At 33.5% G+C, this 13,549-nt stretch overlaps 1 protein-coding gene and 1 pseudogene across 5 annotated transcripts in view; both read right to left on the bottom strand.

Moving 5' to 3' along the window:
- Nucleotides 1–13,549, bottom strand: part of Ipo11 (importin 11) — a 210,906-nt gene that overhangs the window by 106,368 nt on the left and 90,989 nt on the right. For all 5 annotated transcript variants that reach the window (XR_006854389.2, XR_009227979.1, XM_046456311.2 and 2 more), the window contains exons 14-19: nt 12,645–12,692; nt 11,801–11,906; nt 9,212–9,338; nt 3,109–3,142; nt 2,882–2,922; nt 1,089–1,205 (exon numbers count right to left, since the gene is read on the bottom strand). Coding sequence is in view for 3 of the 5 variants with exons in the window: in XM_046456311.2 (XP_046312267.1) it covers nt 1,089–1,205; nt 2,882–2,922; nt 3,109–3,142; nt 9,212–9,338; nt 11,801–11,906; nt 12,645–12,692 (473 nt within the window). In the remaining 2 variants the exon portion in view is untranslated. The remainder of the gene's footprint in view (nt 1–1,088; nt 1,206–2,881; nt 2,923–3,108; nt 3,143–9,211; nt 9,339–11,800; nt 11,907–12,644; nt 12,693–13,549) is intronic.
- Nucleotides 5,306–9,205, bottom strand: LOC124100717 (transmembrane protein 183A-like; annotated as a pseudogene).

The raw sequence follows: 13,549 nt of genomic DNA, 5'->3' as shown, positions 1-13,549 counted from the left end.
TGGCAAATGAACTAAACAGACATTTGTCAGGAGGAAAAAAATATAGCGGTCAACAAATAGATTAAAAAAAAAAATTGAACATCCTTATTAACCAGGGAAACGCAAATCAAAACTACACTGAGATTTTCATCTTACCTATCACAATACAGTGATTTTCAAACAAAGATATATTGTTGTGAATGAGGATATAAGCCACCACAGGATAATAATAATGTGCTCCCAGGGTTATCAATTTTTCACAAAGATGAATAACAAAGGAAACCAAATAACTGATAACAACCTTACACATCATTTTTATATTAAACCAAATGTAGATATAATGTGGGCAAAACACATTTAATTTTTAAGGTAAAATAACAGATCCCTGAGAAAATGTGTACTTGCTGACAAACACCTGTGGCCATGCCTTCAATTGGACTTAATTTTAAAAGTATTAAGACTAAACCAGATTTTCTAAGATATGGAAAATTCTACTTTCTTTCTAAATACCTCTACATCTTTCTCAAATTTCAATTTTTATTAGTTATTTTTAAAAAACATGTATAGACATGTAAATTCTAAATACATAAATAAAATCACAACCAATGCATTTTAATGAACGTATTTTTGGGAATGGGGGCAGGTACCAAGGATTGAATTCAGGGGCACTTGACCACTGAGCTAAATCCCCAATCCTATTTTGTATTTTATTTAGAGACAGGGTCTCACCAAGTTGCTTAACGCCTCAATAAGTTGCTGAGGCTGGCTTTGAATTCTCCTGCCTCAGCCTCCTGAGCCACTGGTATTACGGTGTGACCCACTGCACCGGGCTGAACACATTAATTTTCACATTAACTTTTAAACAATGTAGACTGACAGCTGGAGCTGGAGCTCAGTGGCAGCACAGTTGCCTGGCATGTGTGAGGCACTAGGTTCGATCCTCAGCACCACATAAAAATAAATTTAAAAAAGGCATTCTGTCCATCTACAATTATAGGAATAAAATTAATTTAAAAAGAAGTAGATTGAAAAACAAAGATATTGATGAATTCTACACATATTCTACTTACCTCTCTGACACTTATTTTCATGTTTTATAACAAAATTACCTGCATGTTGACTCTTTCAATCACACAAGAAAGGACATGCAAAACGTGCATCTTCGTGTCACATTCTGTAACTTGCTGTAATAACTGAAAAAGTAGTGTGAACATGGTCTCCAAATACTGTAGGTAAAAGGAAAAAAAGGTTGAGAAATAAAATGTATAGACCTCTACATCTACATTGACGTAAATAAAAAATAAATCATATTGAAGCAATGAAAGATAACCAGAAAGTCAAAACCTTAGTAACAATTTTAAATTGTTCAACCACCAATACATCTAAGACATTAATTTGTTATTTTATTATTACTAAATGTGTCTCTTTCACAATTTTAATCACCCACAAATTGAATGTTTAGAAAAAGAATGTCTATACTATGAATGTTTAAAATCTAATTCTATTAACTAATGTTTAAATTCTAATTCTCACTCTTCTTCCACATATTTCTATTACTAATCACAAAATGTTTTTTTTTTTTTTGTAATATATATTTAAGCAAAAAGAACATGAATTATTGTACTCATGGCCAGCTATCTGATGTGGTCTTTAACTCATGTGGCATGGAGATACAAATTTTGGGAGATAAATGCTTGTTATTCTATGAATGACAGACCATTTATTAAAAAATAAAAAACTCATAGCATGTGTCTGGCTTTGAACACCTACATTATAAAAATTATGTTTGAAACTGACAAATCACAGGGACTTATATAAACCATTCGTTCACTCAGATATTTGGTTAAATTTTTTTTTAGTTGCAGATGGACACAATACCTTTATTTTATTATTTTATTTATTTATGTGGTGCTGAGGATTGAACCCAGTGTCCCACGGGTGCAAGGCAAGCACGCTACCCACTGAGCCACAACCCCAACCCCTGGTTAATTTTTTATTATTGTTTTTGGTGAATGTTCATTTTTATATAAAATACTAAAACATTTCTTTCATTAAAAATATCTAATAATTAATTATTTTAAAAACTCATTCCTCTACAAGTTTTCCAATCTATAACACAAAAAAGATAAATAAACAACAGACATTTTATCATATAATTTTCTTCTCATCTAGTCTTCTTAAGAACAAACACTAACACTTCAATGTTACTAATATATTTAACAAATGCTTACTGAGAATCAACTATTTGAAAACACTATGCTAGGTGCTCAGGATTTAGTGAATAACAAAAAGATGAATATGATTTGGTATTCTCCTCTTCAAGTAATTTGCAATCTACTGTCAAGATTCACCCATGTAAACCCAAATAATGGAGGGAAACAATATAAGTAATAAAAGTAACAGACAGAGATGGGTGTGGTGCGGAACACCTATAATCTCAGCGATTTTGGAGGCTGAGGCAAGAGGCTGAGGCAGGATAGTAAGTTCAAAGCCAGCCTCAGCAACTTAGCAAGATCCTGTCTCTAAATAAAATATAAAAAAGGGACTGGAGATGTGCTTCAGTGTGTCCCTGGTACCAAAAAAAAAAAAAAAGTAACACATAAATTAAAATATTAGATATTTTATAATTGTAAAAAAAGAAAAAGTTGGTGTTTAACTTCAAAATCAATGACAAAATAGTTAAACAAAACTACACACAATAAAAGTGACCTGTTTCCAACAAGTTTATCAGAAGAGTTACAAAAAAAGTGAGATCCTCCAAAATGATCCAATGTATTTTAAAATTCAGTTTTAATAAACAACTATTTATGCATGTATATACATAATTTCAGTTATAAAACAACACAATATTCAAAAAATATAAGTAGCAATTGTTATAAAATCTGGAAATGAATATTCTTACCGGTAGAAACTGATCTGTTCTAAATTCAAAATCATCAACAGGTAAATGAAGTTAAGGAACACAGAGAACTCATAGGAGGTTTATCATGATAAGAATATATCTAAAACAAATATAAACCAATCAAAACCTACATTTTAAATTAACTCAAATTAATTTAAAATATAATAATTCATAAGTGTTAACAAACTTCTTTGTAATAAAGTACTTTTAAATTTTTAAAAGGATATTCAACTTCAGAGTTGTGGCTGTTTCAATCCGGACCTAAAGAAAGTACATCATTACATTTAATCATTCTAGATTAATCATCTACTAAATCATCTACTAATTTAATCATCTACTAAACATCATTATTATCTAATGAAAAAAATTATTTCAAATCATTTTCTCTACTTTATATTTTGTTTTTTATTTTAAAAATTTTATTTTAAAAATTTTGTCCAGACTTATTTTTTTTAATATCAAAGTCAGAGAATTAAATGCAGAAATAAAGATAGTCCCCCTTAGCTGGAGCAAGGGATAAAAAAAAAGATAATAAAACATTATATATTTCTACCTGAGTTTTCTAAATTTACTTAAGGAGCCTTTAATTCAGGCTGGATGGATGCTTCCAGGAAGAAAAACAAAAAATTGCCAGAAGGTAGATGGAGAGCGTGGGACTTAGGAAGAACAGTGTGTAGTTGATGTCAGGGCAAAGGAAGGCTGAGAAGCAGGAAGAGCAGGAGTAGAGCAAGCACCAAGATATGCAAGTAAAGGGTGCAGGAGGAGATAAGGAGGAATAAAAGGGGAAGCGAAGAGAACACAAACTCCCATTCTAACCTCAGTTACAGGAAACCCTTCAAATACAAAAGATATATTTTCTAAATCCCAAACTTCACAAGTATAGAAAGTTGTACAAGCTTCTGAACTCCCAAATAATATGTTTTGCTAGTATGTCTTCTGAGCAAATCATATCATTACAACATGTTTCATTTTCAAAAATTCAATGATTGTTTGCTAGTAGTCAACCTGCCCAGGAAGATGGCCACTTTGTTACTTCTCAACAACCACCACACACCCCAACTACAGACCTTTTGGTTACCCCAAAATTTATATCTTATCTAGGTTCCCACAAGAGTGAAAGATCACATTAGAACTAAATTTTCAGTAGTTTACTGCTTATTTCACTGAAGGTTGCAGATAACCTAACTTAAAAACAAACATTACCTCAAATTACTGAGCTTCAAGACATAATTAGTTCAGAAACTTTAAAACCTAAAGAAGCCCAGTTATACACATCAAATATTCTGGTTACCGAATCATCTGTGGGAGCTAGGGGTGTAGCTCAGTAGTAGTGTTTGCCCAGCATGCACAAGGCCCTGGGTTTGATCCACACCACAATAAATAAATAAAAATCGTGTATTCCTAAAAAAAATTAAGTTCCTCTCACCTAAAATTTAGTAATTCTAATTTACTCTGTAGAAACTTAGTGTTCTCAAACCTGAAACTTCTCACAAGCACTGCACCTGCTATGTAATATGTCCTAAGTGTGAAGATGGAAGAGAGATTTTTTTTAAAATAGATATTTTGGTCTGTGGTACAGAATATAAGTCAATAGTCTCAAATTATAGTATAAGGAACTTGTAATATGTTTTAAAAGAGCCAGTTAATAAGTGTAAAGAGGGGCTCAATTAAAAGCAAGTGTACACATTATACCACAGCAAAAAAGAAAAAAAAAAACATGATTAATTGCAGGGCTCTATGGCACATGCCTGTATTCTCAGCAGCTAAGGAGACTGAGGAAGGAGGATCATGAGTTCAAAGTCAGCCTCATCAAAAGGGAGGCACTAAGTAGCTCAGTGAGATCCTGCCTCAAAATAAAATACAAAATAGGGTTGGGGATACAGCTCAGTGGTTGAGTGCCCCTGAGTTCAATCCCCAGTACAAAAATAAATAAATAAATATAAATAAAAAAGATTATTAATAAATATCATTTGACTTTTTTTAAAACCATAAAAAATTTGTTAGTATTCAAGAGTATAAGAATGCATTTCACAGCAAGTGTTATGAGTTACTATAAAAAAGGTGTTGTAATTGAAACAATATTTAAATGGGAAGAAAAACAGGACCACTGGAATAGAACAAAGACCAAAAACAGACACACATTTGTGTCAATTTGGCATATGACTGGGTAGGTCATCTTATGAATCACTGAGAAAATTATAGATTATTTGACAAGTTACTCCAGGAAAAAAAATGAAAATTTAATACTTACTTCACATCATATTCAAAAGCAGATTTTGAATATGACAAAGAAAAAAAAAGAGGATTTCTTAAACAAGAAACCAGAAGTACAATAAAACATAATCTGACTGTAATCTATTAAAATTAAAAACCTCTGTTCAACACAGAAGACAATAGGCAGAAACTAGAAAGAGAAGGATTCAATTGCAATTTTGTAATGTTTTATTTCATAAATACAATTGACATACATATGTTAAAAATATAATGTTGGCCCTCATACAAAATTTATGGAAGGCTGCAGTAACTGGAGAAGTTGTTCCTATAATTGCAGCACTATTTCTGTTCCATCATAGCCTGTGTCTCCTTGTAAGTATAAGAAATAGAAAATGCAGTTGCTCAGTATCAAATCTATACCAACTCTACAAGAGCACTTAAACAAGAAAATGCAGATTTGGAAAGCCAGAGACGATTTAGATTTATCAGAATCTATACATTTTGTATATCTGGATATACACATGTATAAATATATACACACTGTGTGTATGTTTACACACATGCACATACTATCATGTTTGTATGTATATACATATGCTTATATACATACTATTGTGTGTATATATATGTATATCTAATATTTATGTATGTGTAAGGCAACTTCCCACATTTCTCTAGCCAGCACTTCTCACAGGTCTAAATTAAAGCAGTATAACCTCTATATTCTTGATCTTGGATAGGCACAATGCAAATATTCATTTTTTAAGGTTCTGACCAGTCCTTAATAAAGAGACCTATGTTAATATTTGGCCATGAAATCATTTCTCCCCATTAATATTTATTAATAACTGGTATAATTAACATTCCACTTTTAAAATAATGATAAAATAATTCATTTTTGTTTTCTTTTTTAATAGACTGATTATTATAGAGAGGGTATGACACAAGAAAGTTCTCTACTTCCCAAAGAAAGCTGAATTGAGATTTAATACTTTTATAACACACAAGTCATTTAAAGTCTTTTCTCGGATATTACTGACAGAAAAGCAAATGGTATTTCCAACTATGAAAACAAAAATTTAAATCTTGTGTTTTACTCTGAAGCTTTTGAAAAGTAAATTAATTTCAGGAAACCATAATTTTTTTGGGGGTACTGGGGATTAAACTCAGAGGCACTCAACCACTGAGACACATCCCCAGCCCTATTTTGTATTTTATTCGGAGACAGGGTCTCACTGAGCTGCACAACGCCTCGACATTGCTGAGGCTGGCTTTGAACTCCTGATCCTCCAGCCTCAGTCTCCTGAGCTGCTGGGATTACAGAGGTGTGCCACCATGCCTGGCTAGAAAACCATAATCTTTAAAGCAGTTAGGTTTAAAAAAAAAAAAAAAAATGGGTTCCCTGTAACCTCCCATATTTATACCATTTAATCACTACAAAATGATATTTAAAATAAATTCTCAATTATTTACACAAAGTAGATAATATGTAAGTTGAAAAATCCAAAGATCAGTTCTATTTGCCTTTCAAATGTACAATGTTGCTACAGCAAATTTATATTTCTTTTTTTTTTTTTTTGCTTGAAGATTTAAGAGTTTAATTTTTCCCTAGAGCAAGATCATCCATTTTCAACAGGATGAAAGAATATAGAACAATAAACTCAATAGCACCAAATGGGATTTAACACAGAAAACAGGGCCAGGTTTCTCCTTTCAAATGCAAATTTTACATTAAAATATGTTTATAAACCATAGTTGTTTTCCTCTTGATTCAATCCTTCTCCTCCAATAATAGGAACCAAAAGAGCATATGCATTACCAATCAGATATACAACAGAACCATCCCCTTCAAACTGAAATCTGATTACTTATGGTCTAGACTCAGGGCTGCCTCAAAGGATGGGAAGCAATAACTATGCTCTCAGGGAGAACGGATACTGCGGATGCCACCAATCAAAGAGTTGGACGCTGTGCACTGGACCCAGGATGACTTGCACACCCTGTTCACCGCGCAGGTTCCGACCACCATGGACAGGAGAATCTTGGAACACCAGTCTCACTAGATGATGCCGCATGTCTGTGCTCACATTAATAGTAAACAGGGTAAATATCATTCCCATGACAATTGGAATAAAGATGAAATTGAGGTGGTGACCTGCAGTAAGCAGCAGTCCTGGTCTGGGTTAGTATGAACATCTTCATACTGAATGGGGGGCTGCAATCATTCCATATATACATCTTTAATCTAGGGGACTGTTTTTTGAACTTGAAGTTGAATTCCCACATTGGTTCCTGTCCCCAACAATCTTTCTGCACCAGAAAAGTAAGCATTTGGAATTCTTTAATGTGCTGGGAGTGCCTTCTGGAATGGCTGGATTATTGGAGATTCGAGCAGCAAATGGTTCATACATATGGTACAGAGAACACATGCCCCGAAGACAGGGCAGCTTCTCCATTGACTCCGGTGGCAGGCGCAAAGGCAGAGAAGCATCCAGCGTGTAGTGCCTTTGGTACAACCTGGTCCAAAAGGCAGCAGTGCAAGTGACAGTCCAGGCATTCTTACAAATCAAGGAAAAATTCACAATGTCCTCAGGACGGATGTCGGAGGCCAGCAATAGCCAAATATCCATGGGATACTCTTCTCCTCCAGCCCTGTCCAGGTCCTCTTTGTGCCTCTTGCTTTTCTTTTTTCTGGAGACAGTTCTCTCATGGATGTTTTCCTCCTGGGCATCCATCTCATCACTGCTGTCTATGATGTCACAGGACTCACTAACCCCAGAAAGAGCTTCCTCTGCAGGAAGCTGCCAAACCAGAGATTTTAACTTCCTGCTGAACAGCGTTGGCGACGGCTTTCTTGACCCGTCCAGACTTCACGACTGCCGGATCAGAGTTGGCATAATCCGCCAGAGTCACTCGACCAGAACAGGCGACGTGGGCCCAGAACTTGATTCGCTTTCCTCTCTTGGGCATGGTGACCATGTTGGGGCGAGACTGACCTAGTGGGCCGGGACGCCGGGCCATGCCTCGGGCCGGCTCCGCAGCCATCCTGCACCCAAGGCCGCTGCTCTCGCGATCCAAAATTATATTACTAATTGCAGTTTCTTCGGAATAAAGTGTGGCCTAAACCTTTGCATGGGAAATCAGATGTGTTGAAATAAAAATAAGGGGGTGGGTGGAGGAAAAGCTGACACTGAGAAATGATGAGACAAGATCTTAGCACAAATTGGGGGTGGTGAGACTGATTTTACCCAAACTTCTTAAATAGTATACTGAAGACAAATCTAAACCCAAAACAAAAACGTATATATTAAGACACTAATATATTCATTCAAACATACACTAGAGCACTAGCAGGAAAAAAAAAAAAAGGGAGACTGTTCTATACATTTTTAACTGTTGAAAGTCATAGGCCTGTTTAAGTAACTGACCTATATAGTAAAACAACAAACCTACTGTTTTGAATGAGGGAAAAAAAGCAATGAAGACACTATTATCAAGCTTCAATAATATGAGAAAATCATGTGAACACCATTAAAAAAAATTCCTAAAAGGAACATCAATTCCAAAGGCAAAAACGAAACAAAGGAAAAACACATAAATGAAGAGCAATCAATCAACAGTAAGGGTGAAACAGATTATGATACTGTATCAATGAAAAAGTCTGTCCTGAATAAGAAAAAGAATAAATACTGTAATAAGGTATTTTAATGACGGTAATCAATGCAAGTCAAGAGATAAGGCAGAATGAAGCCAACTTCAGCAACTTAATTAAACCCTGTCTCAAAATTTAAAAAAAAAGACTACAGATGGGGGTCAGTGGTAAAACGCTCCTGGGTTCAATCCCTAATGTCAAAAATATAATAATAAAGGGGTCTTTAAAAACTAACTGCCTCATTTTTTTCTCTCACCAAAATATTAAAAATGATTTCAGAGTAGTAGTTTGGATACATGTTTTTTCAATGACTCAGTGGGAAAGGCAAACAATAATCAAAAGTTTCCCTGCCCTCAAATCAAACTGCTAACTAAGGAATATCACACTATATAAATATGAACATTTTCTGACTTTAAAGTTTAGCACAGGTTGAAATTAAAAAACAATCATTTTAAGCAACATACCACTAAATCTTGATCTTGAAGCAAGTTACAGATTGCCTCATATAGCATGGGTCTTAAATCAGACTTGAATTTCACAGAAATCCACTGACCGATGAGCCAAATGACCCTGCGTCGCAATGGCTTATACCTAGATAGGTTAAAATCATGAAAGTAAAACGTTAAGTATTTTATTATATGTCACCATTTAAATCTAAAATGTAGTACTGAATGCATTCTACATTCACATAAAATCTTTAAAGCTACCTGAAAAAATTTGTCACAGTACAAAATACTACCAATACAGTCCTGATGTAAGTAAATGAAAATTCTTAAAGCCCACATAACCCTGATTCTACCACATCAGAGTAGCAACATAGATCTGTACATTAAAAACAAAAATTTTTACTTCTGTTCCTCAAGTAACTAAAAATAGTGTTAATTTCTTACTGCTAAAGCTGCAGAGATCCCATAAAGTAATAATAAAGTAGCTCCTACATTCAATTTTCTTATTCTAGTTGTTGATTCCATATTATTTTCAAAACATTATGAATGATCTCTAGGATTATATAAAATGTGAGAAATAGAGAAGTCTGGTGGGTGGTCCATTTTCAGAATATAGTATTCAGCCTTAATTGAATCTAACTGTAGCCATTTTTAATTATAGCCCTTCCCTTGTGCCCATCACAGTTTTAAAATTAGCCAATTGTATAGATTATACTTCCAAGTCCTCCAATCAGCACTGAATTTGTTAGGTGTGTAAACAGGCAGACTACCAGGCTGGGTGTGCTTGCTAGCCAGATTCCAGTAGCACACACTTCTGGCAGAAGTAAAAGTTTGCCTTGCCCACACACTTTTGGGCTCATGTTTGATTTCTTGCAGTACCTTGTTATTTCTAACATAAAATATACATATAAATTTACTGCTATCAGTTTACAGAATGTGACTCAGAATATAAAAACAATCACTTTATATTTTAAAAGTTTTATATTTTCAGTACATATACGCACATTTATTTCTGTGATTATCTTTGCTAAAGGAAATGAGGGTTACTAAGGAAAGAAGAAAAATCGCAAAGCTCAAAATACTTGTGTCCAAAATTTCATTCTTGACACAATTCAAGATATAAGAACTATAAGAACAAAGACACAGAGGCAGAAATAACAATACTTGTATAAAGTGAGGTGAAAGAATCATCAATTTTGGGACTGAAATCCTGGGTATTGCCATATTTGGCTCTGTTCAAACAAATACAATAATGCACAGAAAGGTCAAATTCCAAGGTCAAAGTCACTACCAGACTACTTTATCCGTTTGTTCCTCAAAGTGTGTGCTTCCTAAACCAGCATCATCATCATTTTGGGAGTATGAGAAAACTAGAGTATCTGGTCCAGACCTTGTAACCAGAATCTACATTTTAACAAGATTTCCTACCGAGTGATTCATATATAAAATTTGAGAAACAACGGTCTTGACATCTGTTTAAGAGAAATACTGTACAAGTCATATAGGTAATTTTAATTTTTTTTTAGTATACACACTAAAATAAGTCTAAAGAACCTGGTAAATTTTAATAATATTTATTTCAATATACTCAAATTATCATTTCAATATACAATCAATACATATTTTACACAGCTTCCATTTTTAAACTTCAATTAACTAAAATTGAATTCATTTTTTCATTTGTACTAAGCATATTTCAATTACTCAATAGCCACATGAGGGGAGCTACTATACTGGATAATAAAGGTCTTAAACTAAACAGCCTTTTGGGTTTAAGGAAAATTATATTTCATATCTGCCTCCTCAAAGGAGGTTTCCTCTCCTTCAGAGTTTCACTAGGCCCCTGAGGGCAGAATGAGAGGCTACTATAGTCAATGTTGGATCTACAGGACATAGCAAATTCTAATTGTTGAACATTTTTTCATTGAAGAAATGATTGGAAAAAAAATGAGAAGATGAACAGCTACTTACTGGTAGAAATTACTTTTAAGGCATCTTCAGTTTTATAATTCTGTAGCTCTAAATGTTCAAAAAATGATCCTCATGAGGGTGGCATTCTATTTGATCAGTATTTGGTGCACAAATACTTACTAACCTATGACTATATGCTAACAGGCACCAGGTACACAGAAGGAACTTGATAGACCTACACCCTTCACACCAGGAACCAAAATCCTTCTGAAATATTTTTTATAGTCTCTAATTTTAAACTAGAAAATAATTTATAAAAACTATGAAAAACTGTTTCCTTCTATCCTACTCATTTAATATCTAAACTTAAAGTAACATAAAAGCCAACTCTTGCTCATATTCTAGGTATAGAATTCATAGTCTTATATTCTACTAGGCACTACCTGCTAAGTCAAACCATGACCCTTTAAAAATTATAAACAATTTCTTAAAAAATATTTTTAGTTATACATGGACACAATATCTTTATTTTGTCCATTTATTTTTATGTGGTGCTGAGGATCGAACCCAGTGCCTCACATGTGCGAGGCAAGCACTCTAAGCCACAACCCCAGCCCAATTATAAGCAACTTTAACTGCTTCCTGCCTTCATCAGAAAATCAGCAATGTAAAATAAACACAAAATTTTATATTTACCTATTGTGAATGACTTGTAATTCTGGAAGAAGTTGGTTTTTAAACCACTGATCAAAATCAACACTATCAAATAGCTCATAAGCAGCTAATCCAACAGCATTGTACACTGAAAAGAAAGTTAAACAAAAAAATCAAGGATATCAGATATTTGGCCTTATATAACAAATTAAACTTATTTTGAAACATGTAATATATTAATTAAGAAAAACCCACCATATGTTAACTGGGAGAGATTATCAAAGCAGACATTTTAGAGACATTAAGCTATTTTACTATTTTCCCCAAATACTCCTTAGTATTTTCAAATGGAAAGTTAAATTTGCTCTAATATTAGAGTCAATTTATAAACTTATAAAACAGCATCTGTTTCTAAACAGAGGCAATATTTCACAACCTGGTCCACGCTTCTCTCTCTCCACCCCATGTCTCCTCACCACAACCCCTTAACTTCTATGTTCAAGTTAAACCAAAACAGTAACAGTTCTAATTCTACCTATATTTTGCTCCTCTTATCATCAATCTTTTCTCCATACTGCTCAAGTCTTCCTGGAATCCTTTTGCACACACCTCATGTACAACTACTAACTCCTACTTGTCCTTGAGTTATCACAGTATACTTCTTTAGGAATCTTTCCCTAGATATACCAAACCAGCTCGTGTTTATCCCCTACTTTAAATGTATATAACCATTTTTGTCTGCTTATCTGGATATCTCTCTCACCAGATAGTTCCTATATTTTGGTTACTCTTGTATCCCAACTTTCCCAGCACAAAGTTTACCACAAAACAGACCCTCCATCTATTGAATAATTAAATATTTCTAAACTAATTAAGTTTAACATACCAGCATCTTTGATTAACAATGCATTCATATCTTCCACATTGGTGGGCCCTAAAAAAATAAGTATCAGTAAAAATAAGCAAAATTCATTTTAAGAATTTAAATTATTTAAATTGATACAGTAAACAAAAAAATCATACATGTAAATGGGGTAACCTGTGATGTTTTGATACATGTATGCACTGCATAATGTTTGAATCAGGTTAAAGGTTAAACATATTTGTCATCTAAAACAGTTGTCATTTCTTTATGGTAAAAACATTTAAAATTCTTTCTTCTAGGTTTTGGAAATACACATTTTTGTTAAATATAATTATCCTACTATGCAGCAGCACACCAGAAGTTCTTATTCCTATCTAACTCTAGCTTAGTATCCTATCCACTGATCAGTCTTTCTCCATCCTTTTCTATTCCCTATTCTTACCAGTCTCTGGTAACTACCTTTCTTCTCTCAACTGAGTCTACGAGATCAACATTTTTATAATTTACTTATGAATGAGATGATGCAGTACTGGTTTTTCTAATTTTTACTAGTTTTTTAAAAATATTTTTTTTACCTTTTTTATTCTAAATTAACCATTTATAACTATATGAATTATAGAATACAAAATGATGTTATTCTCTATGAATACTTATGTGAAATAATTAAATAAAAATGCTAATATAGCCATCACTTCTAATACTTAACATTTTTGTGGTGAAAACATTTGAAATCTATTCAACAACTCTGAAGTGTATAATACTCTAGTAACTGTATTTTCACAGTGTGCCAGACAACTTTAAAAATGATATTGTACCATGTGACCACTATCTCCTCATTATCTTCATCCCTCAGCCTCTGTAAACACTAATCCATTCTTTGCTTCTATGGCTTCTATCATATTAGGTTTCACATACAAGAAAGAACA

The sequence above is a fragment of the Marmota monax genome, unplaced genomic scaffold, assembly GCF_021218885.2.
Source record: "Marmota monax isolate L192 unplaced genomic scaffold, Marmota_monax_Labrador192_F-V1.1 WCK01_AAM20220418_F8-fsc00037, whole genome shotgun sequence".
Lineage (NCBI taxonomy): Eukaryota > Metazoa > Chordata > Mammalia > Rodentia > Sciuridae > Marmota > Marmota monax.
This window is presented reverse-complemented; position numbering and strand designations above follow the sequence as displayed.